The sequence below is a fragment of the Hylobates moloch genome, unplaced genomic scaffold (assembly GCF_009828535.3).
Source record: "Hylobates moloch isolate HMO894 unplaced genomic scaffold, HMol_V3 SCAFFOLD_3, whole genome shotgun sequence".
NCBI classification, from domain to species: Eukaryota; Metazoa; Chordata; class Mammalia; order Primates; family Hylobatidae; genus Hylobates; species Hylobates moloch.
Window position 1 is genome coordinate 155,849,319 of NW_026652278.1, and position 21,984 is coordinate 155,871,302.

Sequence of the window (21,984 nt, forward strand, 5' to 3'; positions counted from 1 at the left end):
TAATCATGGAAGAGGTCATGGAAAAAGGAAAACATAAAAATAAGTCATGAAAAATGAGAATGAGATACATAACAGGGCAAAGGCCGCCTTTTCTAGATGAAAAACTCACTGTGAGGAAGACACAAAAAAAGAAAGAGCAGCAAATGTGGCGTGAAGATAGGTGATACCTGATTTGTGTGAAGAATGCATGAAAGAGGAAACAAGGATAAGAAAGCAAATACGGTTTGGAGGCAGGTAGTGAAGAGCTTTTGGATTTGGGAATAGGAAATTTGGATGTTGTTTGGTGTTGATGTTTGAATAGAAAGCTCCTGATGAGACCTGTCTATCATCAGGACCATCCTGGCTACCTGTGAAAGAGCTCACACTGCAGTATTACCTTGATGAATTTCCCACCATCCACAATCTGGCCTTCAGCCCTAAAGCCTCAGAAACCTTGTTCTGTCAGCAGAAAACACATGTCAGGAAGACTGGTACATTTGCTCCCTGAGGCTGAGCTACATTAAAATCAGAAATTTGCTGGGTGAGCATGGAATTGAAGAAAGGAAAATTTTTGACCCGTACATGTTGTAGAGCATTAGAGTAATGTTGGAAATGACCACTCTCTTGCCTTAGAACTGGCAAAGCTTGCCTGGGTAAATGATTTTTCTGTGTCTCATTTCAGACACCTTCTGATGAACAGCCTCCCTCCAAGTATATGTTACAATATTTGAAGAGTCTCCAGTAGACTTAGGAATCACATGATCTCCTTCTAATGTGACAATACATATATATGAACTGATCCATTATGTGGAGTTTGCGGTTTATCCCACCGAAAAAAATACCGTTTACAGATTTTTGGAAGGCAACTTACAGTTGCAGCTATATGCAATCCTATTCTGTAATAAATTAAAGGATGAATAGAAGATTTTGAACAGAAGAACAAGATCGGAACTATGATTTGGGAAAAAAATAATTGATCAAAAAAGTATTATTGGTGCTTGCAGGCAGGGAGAAGCCTGAAAACATGAAGGTTACCTACAAGACTAGCCTAAGGGATGGATAATGAGGATCTGGCCCAAAGAAGAGTGAACAGTCTTGGATTTGAAAAATACTGCAGAGAAGACCCTGACAGGATATGCAAGTGATTTGATTGGGAACACTGAGGAGGAAGACAAGAGTCCAAGATATCATCAATAATAAATTTCCTGTAATTGCAAGGTCATTTAAATTTTTTTTGCATGGCTTTAGGGGTTGTGTTCTGTAGAAATGATGGCATCGCACAGCTCACTTTTACCTACGTTTTAAATAATCGCAGCTGAGAACTGTGAATTCTCTGAATATTATACACAATGTTTTGTATATCTATGTATTTTCTGAAAAAGTGACCACAGATATCCTCAAATTCTGAGTTTCTGCACCCCAAAATAATTAAGGAGTTTTGGCCCAGAAGATTAGCTTTGGAAAAGCATCAGTTTAATACATGTTGAAACACTTTATTAATTATGTTGCAAAAGTAAATGCTCATAATTGAATGACAATAGTAAAGAGAAATCCTAAAAAAATATAAATAAGATCAGAGACTAGAGATAAACTACTTTGCCAAACTAAACACATGTACAAATTGCCTTATCCAATGGCTTTGTTAAAGAACAAAAAACAGTTTGTTAAACACTGTGAAAAAAAATGTATGTGGCTACTTTATTTGCCTCTTATTAATGAATGTACACTTTAAAAAGAATTAAACAAAAGTTTGTTAAATAATAATTTGAATATCCTTAACAAGTCGGACTATTTTATTTACAAGGTTATTTCAGTTAAAAATTGTAATACAGTTGACCCGCTGCATCCATGAATTTCACATCCATGCATTTAACCAACCACAGACTGAAAATACCCAAGAAAAAAAGAATAGATGGTTGCCTCTCTACTGAACATGTACATATGGCTTTTTTTGTTTGTTTCTTGGTATCTTTTCCTAAAAAATACAGTAAAGCAACTATTTACATAGCATTTATATTGTATAAGGTATTATAAGTACTCTAGAGGTAATTTAAAGTATATGGGAGAATGAGTGTAGGTTACATGCAAATACTATATTGTGTTATATAAGACTTGAGGATTCATGGATTTTGGTATCTCTCCTGGTGGGGGTGTCCTGGAACCAATTCCCTGTGGATACTGAGAGAAGACTGTATATGAAAATATTTCAAAAACCTAAAAAATATGCTACTGCAAATTTGTATAACATACAAAATTCTATTAATATGTCCTTTACACAGCTTATTTTGATTATTAGGTGATTTAGCCAATATTTATTAAAGAAAGAAACTTGGTGGATATATAACGTGTGCCCAATTTAAAACTCAATCTGAAATACATATTTTCACATACTAAATGGCTATACATGATATAAATATTGCAACATTGCTATAAAAATTAAACTATGGATTTTTATTATGCCATCTAGAAGGAAGTTAAATATAGTTTCATTAAAGTAAAAAAAAGTTAAACTCACAAACCAAAAGGGTTTTAGCAAACAACAAACACAAATCAGAAACATCACAGTATAGTCCAAAAATAAAAAGGTGAAAATTAAGTTATCAAAGTCCAATAACTAAGAACAAAGTTTAATTACAACTCCTAAATCATGCAACTACCCACCACTCACAAGAACTACTACTACAAGATCATAAGCTTTCTTATGTTTCTAACATGGCACATTTCTGAATAGCGCTTAAAAGCTATTCAGGGGCACATAGGCTGAACAATCAGAAGTCAGGGAACTGTCCTTAGCTCAAAAATAATCGTGTGTTAATAGCAAGGTAAGTGTCTGAGATCCCCAGTAAACATTAACTTGGCCTCAGATGATGTTTTGACGTTTTACTTGACTTCTGATCCTAGTTCCAAGAGTAGCAACTGGCACCAGGGGTGATTTTGTCACCTTTGAGGCTGATACCAAGGATCCTCCAGAATCCACACATCAGAGCAAACAGCATATTCAATAAAGAGGCACTCCTTCCAAGAATAAACATAAGACTTCTTGTAGCAAAGCCAGGTAGCTTTCAGCTACTCAAAGCAAACAAAGCAGTTCTGAAATTAGATGTCCAGATCTCATTCACTGACCTAAAAACTGCCTATGCCTCTCAAACATATTCAAAATTTGGTTTATGGTATACATTTAAAATTTTTTAAATATATTTTATTCCCTAAAAAAGTAATGTGAGATATTTTTTTCCTATCTAGACTACTAATTTGTTATCTGAATTAAACATGTCATTCCCCACAGACAACCTTCCCATTTTAAAAAAATTTTATCTAGAAAAATATGTAAACTAAAGACAAAAAAACTTTAAATTCTGAAATAAACAATTTTCAATGGCAATAACATTAGCAAAGAAAGTTGGCATATTTAATCAATAAGAAATTCCAAGGATAATATACTAAATGTGTGGTCTATATACAAATACTACTTTGCCTACTGTTAATTTCAAATTTCACAGCTTCCAAACTAGCACTTCCCTAGTTATCAGTGTGGAGTGTGCCTTTAATTCACAGTTTCATTAAGTACAATAGTTCTTTAAAACTATAAAGTGTATAACATCTCAACTCCAAAAAAATATATTTTATGTCAAGGAAAAATGTCTCAGGTAATATTAGGTTAATACTGTTGATATAATGTTCTAGAAAAGTTTTGCCTCAGGGATTGTTCATTTTAGATGAATCTGACTGCCTTAGGGACAACCAAGGAGAATATCAGATGTTGCCAAGGGCACCTTAGGCAGCCTTACTGGAAGACTAGGAGGTTGTCTATAATTTCACAATATACTGTATGCCATGAAAGGCTATAAATATTGTCCTGATATTCTAAAACTGATTCTCAGCAGATGCTAATACCATGTGCCAAGGCAATTAGCAAGCTCGTATTTCAGAGTGTCTTGCCTATCGTACCCTATGTAAATATTTTGAAAGTCACAAAGTAGTTTGGTAATAGAAAAGTAAAAGTGAGCTGTGATTAAGGGACTATCAAATTACTATTTTTAGGAGGTATATCTAATATTTTACCAGTATTCAGGCACACAATGCCCTGCAATGTTTTACATATCAGAAGACAATTAATTAGATTGAGTTGTGGCATTTTTGGTTCCTTTCTCATTCCTACTAAATGAGCTTTTACTTATGCTAAGAATAAAGAACTCACAAAATTATCTAGAACACTCAACATAAAGATTTCAAGTTGACTGAAAGATTTATTTTAATTTTCATCAGAGAATATTCCATATAACCATTTATTTCACATAAATCCTTAGTATAAAATTTAGCATTAAGTTCCCTGTAACTTAAAAATAAATTACAGAAATTAATGACTTTTAATTTATTCAAATTTATATTTTCTTCAGTGTAGCAGCAAATTAATTTTGCTTTTTCGCTAAAATCTCCAAAACAGAACCCATGTTCAGTGTTATTGTTCATAATATCTTAAATGAAATTCTAGACGTAGAGGACTTCAAAATATATGCAGACAACAAAATATTCTTAAAAACTTACATATATTCCAACCTATCTTATATATGATAGGATTTCATTTTTTTAAGTCAATAACATTACATCTCTCCTTGATATTCAACATGGAAAACAGAAAACTATGTTTTCTACTAGAACAGAGATTGCTAGGTTTTCTCAGAACCCATTCAACAATGGTTACACTTATGTTGTATTACAAATGATATGTATGTTGATTACATATAATAAGTTGTGAATCCTAGAATTTAATTAAAGAAAATAATTCCTTTTTCCATTTTACGTAATTTGATAATAGGAAGAAGTCAAATTCTCTTCAGCCAAGAAAAGGAGGGGGTGGCGGCACAACTGTAGAAATTAAAAATTAGGCACAGTAACATTTAAAAAACAGCTTCTGAAGATGTTAAACTTCTAATCCAAACAACAGACGCTGCAAGAACTTTTTTTTTTTTTTTTTTTTGAGACAGGATCTCACTCTGCTATCCAGGCTGCAGTGCAGTGGTGTGATCACGGCTCACTGCAGCCTCTACCTCCTGGATCAAGCAATCCTCCCACCTCAGCCTCTTGAATAGCTGGGACAATAGGCATGTGCCACCACACCCAGCTAATTTTTTTTTTTTTTTGAATTTTTGCTGAGATGAGGTCTGGCTTTGTTGCTCAGGCTGGTCTCAAACTCCTGGCCACAAGTCGTCCTCCCACCTCAGCCTCTGGAAGTTCTGGAATTAACAGGCGTGAGCCATCCCACCCAGCCTAGTATTTCTTTTAACAGCTATTTCTGACCACATAAGATATTCAGACCTGCACTTTGATATCAAAAAAGGTCAGTAATAAAAATGCCAGTAATATGCTGTTGCCAAATATAGTACCTCTGCAGGGATAAACATTACTATTTGAACAGTACGTGATTTGAAACTACTGACATTTGTAAGACTAATGAAGGACAGGCAACTAGAAGTTTCCTACTGCAGCTTCAAGATATACTGATCAAATTATAGCAAGATCATGGTGATTCTGTATAAAGGACAATAAATTCTAATACAAATTGCAAACCTTAATCAATTCCTTGGTCTAGCAGGTAAGAAAATAGACAGTCAATGTGACCATTTAAAAGGACCAACTATATGTCAAAAGATAGAAAACCAAGCCAGGCACAATGTGCCACGCCTGTAATCCCAAAACTCTGGTAGTCTGAGGCGGGAGGATGGCTTGAGCCTAAGAGTTTGAGACCAGCCTAGGCAATAAAGTGAAACCCCAGTCTCTACAAAAAATTAAAAAAAAAAAAAAAATTAGCCACACATGGTGGTACATGCCTGCAGTCCCAGCTACTTGAGAAGCAAAAGTGGGAGGATCACTTGAGCCCAGGAATTTCCCACTGCAGTGAGCTATGATGACACCACTGAACTGAAGCCTGGGCAACAGAGCAAATTGCTGTCTCTTAAAATATAAATAATATAACATAATATAATATAATACAACAAAAAAAGCAATTTGAGCTGTCTGTAGTAACTGTTTTAAAGTGGTCAACTGTTAATTAAAAAGACATGCTCTTAAGAATTAGAAAGTCATTTCAAACTTCACTGATTTTGAGCAGGTTGATTAAGCTTGCTGATACTGAGTTACTTTATTTGTGAAAGAAGATTAATAATCTCTACTTTTTTGATTGTTAAAAGATTTTACCAAAAAGAAAAACACATAACCCAATTAAAAATGGGCAAAGGACTTGAGCAGACATTTCTTCAGAAATGCTGTACAAGTGGCTAACAAGTATATGAAAATATGCTCAACATTACTAATCATTAGGGTAATGCAAATCAAAACCACAGTATCAACTCACATCCATGCAGATGGCTACTAACAACAAAAACAACAACAAAATGTAAATTAACAAGTGTTAGCAAGGGTGCAAAAAATTGGAAACCTTATCCATTGTGAGTAGGACTGTAAAACAGCGTAACCACCATGGAAAACAGTTCCTTAAAAAATTAAAAATAAAATTATCAGATGATCCAGCAATTCCACTTCTGAGTATATATCCAAAGAACTGAAAGCAGGATCTTGAAGAAATATTTGCATACCTATGCTCATAGCAGCATTATTTACAATAGCAAAGAAGTAGAAGTAACCCAAGGTTTTTTATTGACAGATAAGTGGATAAATGTAAAATATATATGCAATGGAATGTTGTTCAGTCTTTAAGAAAAAGGAAACCCTGTCACATGCCACAACATGGATGAAACTTGAGGACGTTACGCTAACAAAAGCCAGTCACAAACAGACAAATATTATTGTTCCACATATATATCTAAAGCAGTCATTCGTAGAAACAAAAGGTAGAATGGTTGTTACCAGGGACTGGAGGAAGGGCGAAATGGGATGTGGTTAAATGGGTATAAAGTTTCAGTTCTGCAATGAAAAAGTTCTGGAGATTGGTTGCAAAACAATGTGAATATACTTGACACTACTGAATTGTACACTTAAAAATGGCTAATATAGTAAATTTTATATCATGTGCTTTTTACAATTAAAAGTTATATATATTTATATATTTAAATATGAATATATTTATATATGAATATATAAAATATAATAGATAACAGTTTATATTCATTTATAAATATAAATTTATATATTCATATATAAATATGAATACTCATATATAAAGCACATATATTTATATATGCTTACATATTATGGTTATATATAAATATATATTTATATATAGATATATTATATATATATGGAGAGATACATATTAAGTGGGATAATATATTTAAAGTGCCTAGCATATAACAGTGACCCAAAACAGCATTAACACATGAAGAAGCATTACTCTTCTATGTTTAAGGACAAAGTCTTTGGAGCCAAAATTCTGCTACTGGAGAGAGCCCTGACTGATACTAGCTGTGTGATCTTGGCCCTGAGTTTCTTCAGCTACACAATGGATTAACAGTTGCACATTCCATATGGGGATATTACTAATTAATACATTTTTAAAAACTAGTCAGGCACAGTGGATCATGCCTGTAATCCCAGCACTTGGGGAGGCCAAGGTAGGAAGATCACTTGAGCCTAGGAGTTCGAGACCAGCTTGGGCAATATAGCCAGTCCTTATTCCTAAAGAATTAAATTAAAAGTGAACTTATAATACTCCTTGCATGTGATATGCTGTATTAAAGTGCTTATTATTATTACATTAATATCAATTTCTAGACAAGGAGGAGTCTGTCATATTTTTATTATAAAACTTTTAGTACTTATCTCCTTTGATATTTTGGGTGAGTGCATTTTTACCATCATCATTCTCTATAGCCATAGTGAGTCAAATTTTAAGTACCCTATTCACATATAAAATACACACTATTTGGGGATTTAACTTATTTTTAAAAGTTATGGTTAGACAAACAGCCATTAATTAAATTAAAATATTTTTAAATTATTTCCATCAAATAGCTAATAAAGTTGTATTTACTTTATAAATTCTGACATCATAGTTTTCTGGCACATATTTTTTCACTTTTATTATCTTTGTCATCTTGCTTACTATATACATGTTTAGTGCACTGTTAAAGACATTGTGTTTAAACTTAATTACCATAGTTAGCTGGAATTTTCAAAGAATAAAATAAGACAAAAAGAGGAATCCATGATAAAAGAGTATGGAAAAGTTAAAATAGAGTTTATTTGTCCTCGCATATTCAAAAATGTAGATAAAGATGTGGGATATTTTATTGATGAAATGCTATAACAATCTGAAAATAGAAACATTAGCATATAGTTCATACTAAATCCACATAAAAAAGCTTAAGAGAATGCTGTAGAAAAAGAAGCAATTTTTGTATATGCCACTTGTTATTTGATTGTTTAAAATAGCCGTGTATACCAAATGTAAGTTTTTTCCTAATTAATTTCCTAATCAATAGTAAACCAAGCTACCAAATGTTCAAACCTAACAAAAAATGTATATAATACAGATAAATGCAATAAAAAGGTACTTAAACTTTTTTTTTTTTTTAAGACTGAGTCTTGCTCTATGGCCAGGCTGGGGCGCAGGTGCACGATCTCAGCTCACTGCAACCTCTGACTCCCTGGTTCAAGCGATTCTCTTGCCTCAGCCTCCCGAGTAGCTGGGATTACAGGCACGTGCCACCACACTCAGCTAATTTTTGTATATGTAGGAGATACAGGATTTCACCATGTTGGCCAGGATGGTCTCGATCTCCTGACCTCAAGATCTGCCCACCTTGGCCTCCCAAAGTGCTGGGATTACAGGCATGAGCCAACACACCCGTCCAAAACTTTCTTTTCTATATTGAAATAGCATAATTTAAATAATCAATAACTTTTCTAATCAAACAGTTATGAAAACAGAATACTGAATTTAATTATCTCTGTTTTATAATAAGAGTGATAATATGGCTTAAATGTTTCCAAAATATACAAGCCACAAATAAAAACAGAAAGAATCTACCTCACACAGATTGCTAAGATTATTATTATTTATTCAACATAATGCTTTTAAAACAAATAAATGAACTAATGAAATATAATGGTGCTATTTCTGAAGGAGGGAATAAAAATTTTTATTAGGCCATTATTCTTAATTTATAAATAGAAAAATCTGCAATATATATTCAGAGGTGGGAGACAGCATTTCTGATTCAGACCATTATTTCCTCGATAAAGGAAACAGCTTGTGAGCAGAAAATTGAAGGCCAGGTGACTTCTGGTGGAAGAATATTAGGGAAAGCATCAATCCTTTGGGAGAAATGACATGACTTCAAGGGAAAAATAACTTTATGAAGACTTTTTACCTACCCTTTTACCTTACATATTTGTATACTATATTATTAGTATTATTAATTTAATTATGTGTAACATATTAAGCAAAATTATATAATCATCCCTTGTAATATAATCATGCCATGAATATATATGAAAAATGATAATAGGAACATTTTTCTGTAGCAAGTATGAAGATGGAAAAAATCAAGGATCTCTCCAGAAAACAAAACCTGATAGACAGTGCAATTCACCATCTCTGTTTATGATTCAGTTAAGAAGTTCAGGCATTCTAATTGCCAGTAATCTTCCATGTTAAGAAAAAAAAAAAATCTAAAGAGTAAAGCCTGTATGGGAATTCTGGCAAACCTGATTTGCTGCAGTTTTTATTTCTTAACTGTCCCAGAGATACTAGAACCAAAAAGATTGTTTTCTTTGCTTTCAAGCCTAAGAGCTGCATGAACCCGGCAAGGGTGTCACTTCTAGTATTATTTCAGCAAAATGTTGTTTGTGTTAGTGGTACTTTCCTTTTTCTGCATCAGAGGAAATACACTAGTAACAGCAAGAGAGTATCCTGTTCTTTAACTAAGAGATGTGAGAAGTAAATTCTAATTTTTGCCCACCAATCACCATTAATGCCTTAACACAGGGAATTCCATTCCTATGACCAAAGATCTACAGTTCAAAAAGATTTCACAGAAGTCATGCTAAATGATTTCACTAAAGGAAAGCAGCATTGGTAAGTAGATTCAGGCTCTCCTTAACATGGTAGCTTTTTGGACACTCTGCTTTGGTTTTGACCTTCGAAATTTCCTTTTAGAAATTAGCACTCTACTACTTACCACCAAACTCCTACACCTAGAACAGTTAGGTACTAGGTGTCATAGTTTTGGCTCAGCAAGCACTACTCAAGCATGTCCATCATGGCTAAGAGGATACTGGGATAATATGGAATTTGGAAGAAAGATTGATTAGGGAGGCAAACAACTGACAATGATAAAAAACATTCCCATCAGAGGACACGGGGGTGGAGACTGAGAATATTTTCCAGAGATATTTAGATGATTGAAAGAGCATAACCAGATACCGTAGTTACCAACATTTTCTCCGAGTACTGAGTATCGCTTGCTTTCTTTTAGTGCTGATCATTCCCATTAAAGATTAAATTTCCCAGTATCCCTTGTAGCTAGGTGTTGACATGTAACTAAGTTCAGGCCTGCGGGATACAAGTAGAAGTAATGTGTGATAACTTTCAGGTGGATTCTGGGACAAGGTGATTGTCCTAGATTTTCTCTTAAACGCCTCCTGTTAGATAGGAAATGGCCATTAACAGAGAAGCTTGCTTGAGGGAGTAACCCTGAAAGCCCAGGCCTGGACACCCACTTCTTGATGGTCTCATGCTTGCAAAACAGAATTCTATGGTTACTCGGGTACTCTGATTCAGGGTCTCCTTTCTGCAGGAACTTAACCTCTCTCTAACCAACGCACTGGCAGTTGTAAGTGAGGTGGAAGAGGAAGAAAGAAATCTGAACTGTCAGTAAAGTATCTGGATTTACCTATACAACCATTAATTGAAGTTCAGTAGTTGAAGAAGAAAGGGAAGATGCTAGTGCTTGATATTGCCTATTAGGCAGCAAAAATATGTAAAGATGTTAGAGCAACACAATTATGTTGTTGAAGAGGAACTATGGAAAAAAGAATTGAACCAATTGGCCGAGGGAGCACCATGATGCATGTCATTGTCATCTGCTGTTGACCTTTCTAAAACTGGACACAACAGCTTGAACACAGCATTTCTATTTTGGCATGTTTTGGAACTTACAGGACTAAAGTGGTTCAATACTTATAACTTTATATTTTATAAAAATTGAATTTTTATTTAAATTACAAAATGGGCTTGAGGTGGCCAGAAATTGAACTGGCCAATAAAAGACAACACAGCTCTAAAAAACCTTTAGGTAAGGATTTTTCAATTGGCAGTGTATTTTGAATATTATGTCACCTCATTTAGTAAGTATTTTCTAGTGATAACTCTGAGACAATTATTGTGGTAATGCTAGGTGAATTGTAGGATCGTGGAGAAGAAGGGAGACTACAATCTGTAGCTTTAGGGAGTTCACAGTCTAATGGGGTGTCCAAATCTGTAAACTAGAAGAGGTAGAAAGAGTAGAAAAGATGAAATGATTTTCATAAATGAAAAAAGACATATAAATACTCCAGGAGCTTACAGGACTTGGATAGTATTTATAGAAGTCAAAGATCAGCCTTTAAAAATAAGTACATAAAATGAAATAAAATTATGACCCAGATCATGAAAACTAAAGTTGTATAAGAACATAAAATGTCACTCTGAGTCACAATCATAAGATCTAAAAGCATCCAACCCCAAAGTCTTACTGTCAGAGTAGCAACATAAATGCTCTATAGCGGTACCCAATGTTCCTTTTGTATATCTAGCTAAAAAGTTTAAATATATAATCCCAAACAAGCTGACTAGCTGTAAGAAACAGAAAAGCACACTGTGTCCACACATGTAACAGTAAATGAAATCATCTCAAGTTATAAGATGCAGAAAACTTCACTAGGAAAAGAAAAAAAAACAAAGAAACCTAACATGTCTTAACATTTTGGGGGTGGGTAGATGGATGTTGGCTTTCTACTCAACATGTTATTTGTAATAACTATACATATATAGTGCATACAAAAAACCTATAGCACAATATATAATTGCCTGTTTTCAGATTATTTAATCTGTTGTCAACTTGACATACACACATATAACACATATATGTAGATATACATTTATGCATGAATCTACACACATAAATACATATAAACATATACAACATACATAGAGTAATTTGTTTCTCTTACTTACACTTTTACACTTAGTTACACTTTTCTAATCATTGACTGGAAGTTATGAGAGCTAGAGAGTTAAAAGTATTGCTTGCTTCTCTTTAATTTCTGTTAAGATGAACCCATGGAAAATCGACTAAAGTTTTGTGATCAATTCATACCTCCTGACAGAATCTGATAATGTGATACCAGCTCTAGCTAAGATTCCCTTCAGAAACAAGCAGATCAGTGGACATTTTCTGACCTGCCTTCCTTCATCATGTGATACCTGATGACAAAACCAGACTTAAATTTTGACTGGCAAGCAGGGTAGTGGTTGTAGCAGCAGGTTTAAAAAATAGGAGTGTGGAGTTTGTTCTGTGATCACGGCTTAACTAGGATCCTGATGACAAAAACAAGAGTCAGGATACTGCCAGAGCCTAGCCCTTTGCTGCTGTAGGTACTCACTGGTCCCAGAATTGTCAAAGATTGCCTATGGCTTCTCTTAAGAGTTCAATTGCCTCTCTCCATTAAATCTCCCCATGATTTAAACAATACGCATAATAGTCCAATAAAAATACAACTGCGTGCTACAGTCTTCACCAGCTTTGATCTGCAAATATATACACTGTATTCACAAACTTTTAAGAACTAAACCCAGTGCTCGTAATCACCAAAAAAGCAAAAGAGAGAAAAACACTCATGATAATGCACTCAATTAACTGTGAAGAATTCCCAAGAAATGCCTATGTTCTCAACTACAGTGAAATATAGGTAATTATTACCACAGTTACAAATGTTGCTTCATAGTGAGAAACACCGAAAATGTGCATTTTCATAAGAATTGGATATCCATTATTGAGAAAGCATTCTTAAACAGAGAACAGTAGTTCACTTTATTAAATATATCCAAATTATGAATAAATCTTTAATTTTATTTTTGATACATATTGTTGAAAAGTATAATAGTACAACTTTGTTGCCAGAAAGGAGGATCCCTCAATGGTAAGAGTATGCCTGTAACTCAAGAAATATAATCAGGGCACATCATAAACCTAAACAAAGTACTGAGAGAGCATTCCTGAAAGATTCTCATTGTTTGAATTTTAATGGCCTGTAGAGCCATAGAATACTTTATTTGGAGTAGACATAGAAACAAATGGGTTTATTTACTTTCTAACAACAGTAGAAGTTGATAGACCCTCGGGAATCTTGACCCCTCTGTAGCCCACTAAGTGCCAGGAAATATCCCTCACCATCATCCATTATCTCTTAAATAATCTGTGCACTTAAGAACCTCACCTTAGATGAAAAAGGCAAATAAAAAGAAAAAACAAATTAAGAATGTTCTACTTACTATTCAACACCAGCAAATCAGGTATTTTTAAAAAGTCAACTTATAATTTGAGTGCCTCTGAGACATGTCAGCCTATATTTTACATTTTCTCAATATTCTACATGTCCTTTAGCTTACATTAAGGTTAAATTTGTAAAGTTAAACTGTAGAACTTTATTATTGCGTTAAATATATCCAAAGGATATTAAACATCACTTAAGGAATGAATGTAAACGGAAGTTGATTATGGTTTCTATAACACTAATGGTAACGATTCCTTAAAGCAAAAAGTTCAGAATGAGCCCCAGGTATTTTTATTGAAAAACAAATTTAATTTAATCTAGAACTATTTGAATTTCCATTAAAGGGCACAATCCTGTTTTTATTATATGAGTTACTTAAAAATTAGCATGGCCATCATTCCTCTTTTTTCTAAGTATTTATTATATTGATTCCAAAATACAGTATTTGAGGGCTTCTCATATTTTATCTTTTTTTGTCATTCCTAGTTAATTCATGTATTTCAGTGAAATCAATAATAGATCATTTTGATAATGTTATTATACCATGCATTACTAATTAATTCATTGGTTCCAAATTCCATACTCATTTATTACATGATAAAGGCTATGGCTTAATTAAATTATAAAATATAAATATTTGAAATATGCAATACATAAGCCACTTGAGCTAATAATTCAGTTTCCTCATAATGATCCTGATTTCCAATTCTCCTAATATATTCACAAGAATGGGATGAATGAATCCTTTACTCCTGCTCTGGGAGAAAGTAATGGTATCCCACAATTTTCCCACTGAGGAATCTTGTGTACTTAATTTTATCACTAGTCAACAGAGCCCGCCACCAAAAAAAAAAAAAACCAGCATATAACCAGTATATCTACTGAATATATACTGTTGAGAGAGTTTTTATTTTATTTTATTTTAAAATCACATAATTATAACCTAAGTAAAGCATGCTGGTTCTATCTACTGTACTTATGTTTAAATGTGTTGACTTTTCTATATCTCTAGATTAAGTGAAACTTTTATGCTTTCCTAAAACATAGATATTAAAATCTTTATCAGAATTTTTATACTAATAACCAAATAATAATTTTCAAAACAGTGAAAGCTCTTTATGTCTATAACATTAAGCGTCATACACTCCAAGCGTCCTTCAAAAGGACAACAAAGGTAACAAACTTTATTCAACGGACATTGCTAGCAAAGAATAGTCAAAAGTACTTGTGGTTTCTCCTGTGTTAATACCTACTCACTGGAAGCTTGTTTCTCCTGTGTTAATACCTATTCATTGTAAACTTGTCTTTGCTTTCATTGCTTCTCTAGCATTTATATTAAGGAAATTGGGAAAATGAGCCTCAACGGCAGTTCTTATGCTCACCTACTCTCACGTAACTCTATCCATGCTCTTTGTTCCTAAAGCTTTATTGTAAATCAATTATATTTACATATGTATATTACAAATAAAATATACAACGAGTAACATTTATTTTTAAAATTATTCAATTAAAATATAATGCTAAATTGTATTTTTAAATATTATTTAAGATAGTTTTAAAATGTATTTCAAAAGAAGGAACAGTTCAAATTTTCATTAAGGAGTTACTTGTAAAACAGTGCTGATTATGTAAAACAGTCACTTAGGAAGTACAAATAATCATAAGGATTAATCCAAGCAATAATTATGCTGATGCTTCCCAAGGCTTTTTTGTAAATAAAATTAATTATATTTTATGGGAAAAAAGCACAAAACAAAAGTACTTCAGTTAAATTGTTTCTCAAATAAGAGGTTCAGAATTCCATGTTTCTTTGCCCTCATATAAAGTGAGTTCATAAATCATTATTTGAGATATGAATGCTCATGCAGAACATTTAAAGGTAGATTCATGCAGTATAGTATTATTTCAAGTAATGCCTTATCACCATGTGCTTCCAGCTGAAAACGAACTGAAAAATAACATTCTGAGAGCTACGAAAAGATTATGAAGCTAATGATTCCCCAAAAGGGAAAGAATATGCACAAATAGCAGTGGGGTGGATGGTCTAGATAAGGATTCTATATTATGCATTCTGAATTATTATTTGAGAAACCACACTGTCAGCATACATTTTACCATGTTAATAATAAGCAACAGGTGGTTCAAGGGTAAAAAATGATGGCATTTATCTGCTCCATTCCCTCCAGAAGTCATCTTTGCAAAAACATAACTGTCTTACTAAAATGGTAATACTAAAACCTGATGAAAGTTTTTCAGATAAATCAGTATTTATTTTTAGGTGTTGCAGATACTTCAAAACAGATATTTGCATAAAATGTATCAGTAAATCCTTTTTAAAATTTATGTACAATTTTGATGGACTTTTTCCTTGAGATCATAGTATACCTGAGAATGATATAGCAATAAAATACTGTCTCTATAGAAATTGACTCCATAAATTCTAGCATATTTAGCTCTATAGTAGGCAACTCAGCTTGTCTCAATAGTTTAAATCAAACACATTCACAAACTGTCCAAGTCACTCAATAATTCAATAAAGTAATTTGAATACAGTAAGAGAATACTAAGTTATTCAAAATTTAAAATACATTTTAGAGAAGAAAGCTTTTATCTCTGCTCTCATTGAAGATAGTAATACTCTTACAATTCTCCCAGCGAGGAATCTTGTGCAGTTGATTTTATCAAAAAAAAAAAAAAAAAAAAAACCAAAACAAATAGAAAACAGCATTCAACCAGTATTATCTACTAAATATAACCCATTGTTGAGAGGTCTTTCAAAAATTCATTTCTAAAAGATTTTAAAGCAGCCGTTAAATAATGAAATGTCATAATGTCAAACATTGTTCAAACACTGATAAAATGTTCTTTTTTTTTTTTTTTTTTTTGCCAAATGAGGGCATGATAAACAAATTTTCTTTAGGTTTAGGAATATCTCGCTCGCTATCCTTTTTGCTTGTGCTCAGTATTGGTGTAAACTTAAAACAAATATGCAACGGGTATGCTTTTATAAGGGCATTCATTTAGCAATAAATTGATGCTTAAGCTTTGTTCATAAAGTATGTAGGCAAAGTTCTCCATTAAATATTCTCAATCAAATGGCTAAACCTAATTTTAAAGTAAAAATTTGTGTTTCTTCAGGAATCCCTCTGCTAGATTTGGCTTGTCAGCTACTTCATGGAGAGGTTGAGAGAATGGATTAGAGGAGGCAGGATGAAAGCTAGCCTAGGCTCCCGTTTATTTTCCCAAATGGTGACTGAGTCGGAGCGGATGAAAGAAGTTAACTCATCTCCACGTAGTGCACTGCACATGGACTCCACGAGAAATTCTTTCAAATGTCACGGTAAGGATTGGCAATGTGTCTGGGAATCACTCTCGCTCCAGCTCAGGCCTTCCGCGTTTTAAAGGGTGGGCTGGCGGGCGGTATTCAGCCATCAGGGCGGCCTCCTCACTGGGACAACCAAGTTCAGGGCTTCCAGTTGTACCGCGCTCTGTACGTGAGCAGCTCTTACTGGGCTCCATTCAGATCAGGTGAGGAAAAAAGAAATGACTGGCAAGCCATGGCCACTGGCTTCAAGTGTCTAAACCTGGCTCCCTCTTAATAACCCTTTTGAAAACTCTCCACGGGAGTCTACGGTTTAACTCTTTTATCGCTGTCACCTGCAACCCTCCCGCCCTCGCATCCCCTTCCCGCAGATTTCAAGGCAGTGATTCATTTTGGAATAAAATGTAATCAAATGCATTGCAAACATGTTCTGGATTAAAGTCATGTCGAAGCACAAATCTGATCGACAATTTTATGTAAGCAGGAGCAGTTCAACGAGTGCTTACTGGTGCCGCCAAACATTCTCCCATCCTTGGAGAGCGGGCATTTATAAATCTTACATCTTCCTACCTCCTCCCTCAAATTCCTTAATGGACCATTAGTGACGGGATCGATCCCAGTTACTTTAGTAGCGATACATCGCAAAGGCACATCTGCTGTGTTTACCAGTGCCAGAAACACCATTCAAAAGTTGAGAGGGTAGAGCCAGCACTTTGTAACCTTTGTGGGCTGGGAGGGGGCACAGGGGAGAGCAGGGTGGGGGAGGAATAGTGGGAACCTGGTGAGACCTGAACTCCTGTGCATCCAAGAAGCAAGCCCTTGAACCAGCTGGGAGGGGGCAGCGGAACTGCGAACTTCTCCAGCAGCCCTGCGCCGCCGCGTTTCCCTAAATCCCTCTCCTCAGAAAACGGAGCCCACTCCCCACCCACACCCGGCCGCCGCGGCCCCCGCCTCGGAGCAGCGCGCGCGTGTGCCCGGGGATGGGGGTGCGCGGCACTTACGTCTCGGAATTTGTTCCACTGTCCGACTTCCTTGTCATACTGAGAGATTGTGGTGAGCCATTGTTTATCATCCAGAAAATTACCGCCGTCCGACCGCCCCCCGGCTGCAGCCACCGCCGCGGCAGCTGCGAGAGACTGACTGCACCAAGCGGCTGCACACACACACAGTACGGCTGACACCTTGAGCATCTGGGAGAGGAGACACAACGCGGGGTGGGGGGGCATGTCAGTGTCAAATAAGGGGTACGAAGCCAGGGGCGACCCTGGAAAACATGCATTAGCAACGATGAGGGTAGAGGGAGGAGGAGACAAGCAGAGGCAAGCGTGTCCCCTCCCCGCAAGCTTTACCCCCAAAAGCCGGGCACTCACACACACGCAGACCCAGAGGAGGAGAGGTGGGTATAAGGAAGCAAGCCCCAGCCGCAGCAGCCCGAGCGGGCACAAAACCGCTTCCTGGCACATCACCTTGTTGTGAGCCGGCACTGTGCTCGCAGCTCCTGCTGGAAACGCAGCCGTGCTCTGCCAACTCGCTGCTTTCTGGAGCTGCTGCACGCGCCGCCGTCTCGAGCCGTCCACTCAGCTCCCTGCGCCCGGCGCGCTCCCCCCATCTCCACCCTCCCTTCGCGCGCGGATCTCCAGCTTACTCCCCTGCGTTCCCCCTCCCTCCCCGACCTCCGTTTTTTTCCTCTTCCACCTCCTCCTATCCCACCTTCCTCTCGCTGGATCCCAGCTGTAGTTGGCTCCAGATAGGACGCTTGGCTGGAGCCAGAGGACGAGGTAGCTCCTAGCCTAGGAATCCTTATCTGCTTTGTAACCTCTCCCCTCCAGAAGAGGTTCTCATGTTCGCGAAACAGCCTGCTCATTCTCTGCTCCTGGATTTAACACAAAGTGTACTATCTCTCGCAGTTGCCTCTGCTCCGCAATTTCCAGGGTTGTCAGGCAGACGTGAGAAACGAGATCAGAGGAAAACTTTATGCATCAATAAATAAGAATACCTGGACTTCCTACCCTGTAAAGCTCCTGGACTCAGCTCCTCCCTAAAGAAAGGCCATCTATCCGCAAGGTCTTGGGAGATCTGTTTAATTTCAGAAAATTTGAAGTTTGCTATGAGCTTCCGGATTATTACCGAAAGCAAACTTTCATGTTAAAGGTTGCAGTTTCTTTTTTTATTTTCCCCGTTTTTTTTTTGTTTTGTTTTGTTTTGTTTTGTTTTTGAGAGAGAAGCATTACCAGGTAGGGCGTTTGAGAACACCTATATCTCCCACATACTGTAGCTGCATTTTTCTCTTTATAAAAACTCCCTGGCAACTTTATTTTAGAACGTAGAACCTGAATCAGAAACTTTAAAAGCCTACTGTCTCCCTCCTGCAAAATAAGAAGAGAGTTTTGAAGCCTGAACACCAATTTTGTGTTCCAAACTTCCATTTATGACAAAATATTTGGCTTTCCATGTCTTTTCTACATATTCTAAATAAACTGGAAGGAAATTAGTAATTAGCCCCTTGTAGAGAAAATCTGATACAGAGAATCTCTCATATATAGAGAGAATTTAGATGAAATAAATATTACACATAAATCAAGAAATGTCTGCAAGCCAATAGACTGCAATAACATTATGAATCTCTATTTGAATTATTAGAGATTTCAGCCAAAACTACATTTCCCAAAGCTATGACCTTTGAAAATTTCTTGTAGCCTCCAAAACTTCAGGAGCTATTCGAATAGCAGCAGTACACATTTTCCATATCAATCTCGTCTAACATTCTGCAATCTCTATGAACATAACCAAACTCAATGATTAATGTTAATTTCCTTTTTAAATGTAATATTTCAAAATAAATATATAATATGTATGGTAGGAAATATATGTGTAATATTTTTATAGGAAAGAATTTTCTATTACTATTTTTAACTCAGAAAAACATGTTTTTCTCAGTTCCCCACATTTCTACAGTGATGAATGAAATTAGTGGAGCAATAACACGGAACATACTACTGCAATTCATGGGAGCCCTGATTGACACAAACAAATGTCAGAAAACTTTTAGAATATAGATGTGTGCTAATTCTTCGCAGATATTTATTTTTGCCTATTCACAGAGGGTTATTACCATGTAGTTTACATATTTAAATTCTTGTTTAGTGAATTTATTAAAACAATAGTAGGTGGTCCATTCTCCACTATCACCTTTTCCTGACCCCTGGTCCTTTGACCTCCCACACTCTCATCCTTAGCTCTCTACCTCAAAATTGGAAGAAATACTTTCTTCTTAATAAGAGTATCTCATCATGTTTTAAAACCTCATTATTTCTAAATTTAAGTCTAATAGGGAAAGCACAGAAATTGTTTCTTACAAGAAACTGATACTTGGCAGAAGTCAGTAATTTTAAAAGTAAAAATGACCTTCTAACCTTTGTAACTTACCTTTTAAAAAGATAGTTGCTATTAGCTACAAAATATTTGATGAGGAATGATGCTCTAACACTCATCCCCTTCAGCATCTGCTATACATTTTAGCTCAATAATTGCCACCATCTAAGGCCAACATGGTCACCTTTAGATTTATGGAAGCACATATATTTATGTTTATACCGCATTTGCCCCCCAAATACATCTATTTTGTGGCTGACCCTCCAATGTTCAGAGCATGTTTTCACATCTAGCTTTCACTGGCAGCTTCCCATACTGCAGCTCCACAGGGACGTCTCCAAGTTGTGAAATTTGTTGAAAAACAAACAATGACAGTTGAATTCATCTTGGAAGAAACGCCTTTGATAGGGTTTTAAACTACAGATCTGAAGATAGAGTAGGATTTACTAGCAAATTGAAAGTTTAAAAGTCTCAAGTCAAAAGAGGCAGAGTGAGCCTGTCTACAGTGTATTTGTGTTGGTCTGGTGTGGTCCAGTCACCCTCACTGCTCTTACAGCTCCTTAAGCTTCTCCTTCCAAGCCATTGCCATTGTCTAGGCTAAGTGGGCATGTTGGTAGTGAGAGTCAAAGTCTAGTAGGTGTGATGTTGTGATGTTATTAATCACAAGGAAAGCTTTCTGTCAGTTTCTCTATATATCAACATTTTGATCCTCAAACAGCCTGCTTTCAAGGTTTAAATAATCCTAGGAGAATTCACACTTCAGTTAACACCTTGGTTATCAGTTATCACCTCAGTGGGGATTCATTGAAAGTTTGCTGAGAGCAAAACACAGCAGAGAATAATAAGGGAAGAGGATTAGGTGGGAGGTAAGATATTGGAAGAGTAGTCAGGAGCCTTGTAAGTCAAGGTAGGTGAGTAGACAAGAAATACTTCACTGACTGCTTCCCAGATTGATGGAGAGCCAGTCTAAAAAACCGGAGAAGCCAAAAATATCAGAAAGCGGTGTGCAGCATATGAAGTGGGTAAAGTGAGATTCTGGTGCCACGACTGGGACTTGATTTTATTTTTCTGATCATGCTTTACAAAATTGGAACTCAGAGCAAGACACAGGTCTTCAGATTCCCAGCCCCTTTGTTGTCACTCTGCCACCTGATGCAGAATCATAGTTTACATACATTATGAAAAGCCAATGCTGGGGCCACTGCTAGATTGAAATTTGCCTTCATATTTGTGTATTTGTCCCTTTAATTCTTTCTCTACTAAACATTCAGTAAATCAATCCACAAATATCTATCATCAAAGATGTAGAGAATATTTTTGATAGGCATTATTTTAATTAAATTTATTTCTTCTGTAGGTTTCCTTACTCATTTTCAGACATGCCACAGCTCTAGAAATCAAAATGCTAAGCATATATAATGACAGCTGGTTCATTTCTAACCGCCTTTGAGGTTGGATCAATGAAGACCTTCATATAACTCCATTTCTTTAAATGCATGCACATACAAGCATGTGCACGAATGTGCACACAAACACACACACACACACAGAGTGGTCTTTCATAGGTTATTTTTTTTCCCAACAACTATAAAAGCATACTACTCCATTATCTGTAACCAACATGAGGATATGCAGGAAAGGTCCAATTTATTGCACATCTTCCATGTGCCAGATACAGAGCCAGACAATTTACATGCATGATACCTTTTAGCCTTCACTGCCTAAGATCCTATAGCTAGTAAGTGCAAAGGAAAGTTCTGGAGAATGATCAAGCCACTTTGTTTCTAGAAATTTTTTCTCTATGTAAAAATATCTCC

General features: G+C 35.7%; 1 protein-coding gene across 5 annotated transcripts in view; it reads right to left on the reverse strand.

The window, feature by feature from the left end:
* Positions 1–18,574, reverse strand: part of SPOCK3 (SPARC (osteonectin), cwcv and kazal like domains proteoglycan 3) — a 501,843-nt gene extending 483,269 nt beyond the window's left edge. For 2 of the 5 annotated variants that reach the window (XM_058436863.1, XM_032148876.2), the window contains exons 1-2: positions 18,262–18,375; positions 17,797–17,985 (exon numbers count right to left, since the gene is read on the reverse strand). In XM_058436863.1, the coding sequence (XP_058292846.1) occupies positions 17,797–17,985 (189 nt within the window). In that variant the 5' untranslated portion in view covers positions 18,262–18,375. Of the gene's footprint in view, positions 1–17,796; positions 18,022–18,261; positions 18,376–18,505 lie in introns of those variants that run through there. The other 3 variants (XM_058436862.1, XM_032148872.1, XM_058436865.1) reach the window with 3 other exon arrangements.
* Positions 18,575–21,984: the final 3,410 nt, after the last annotated feature.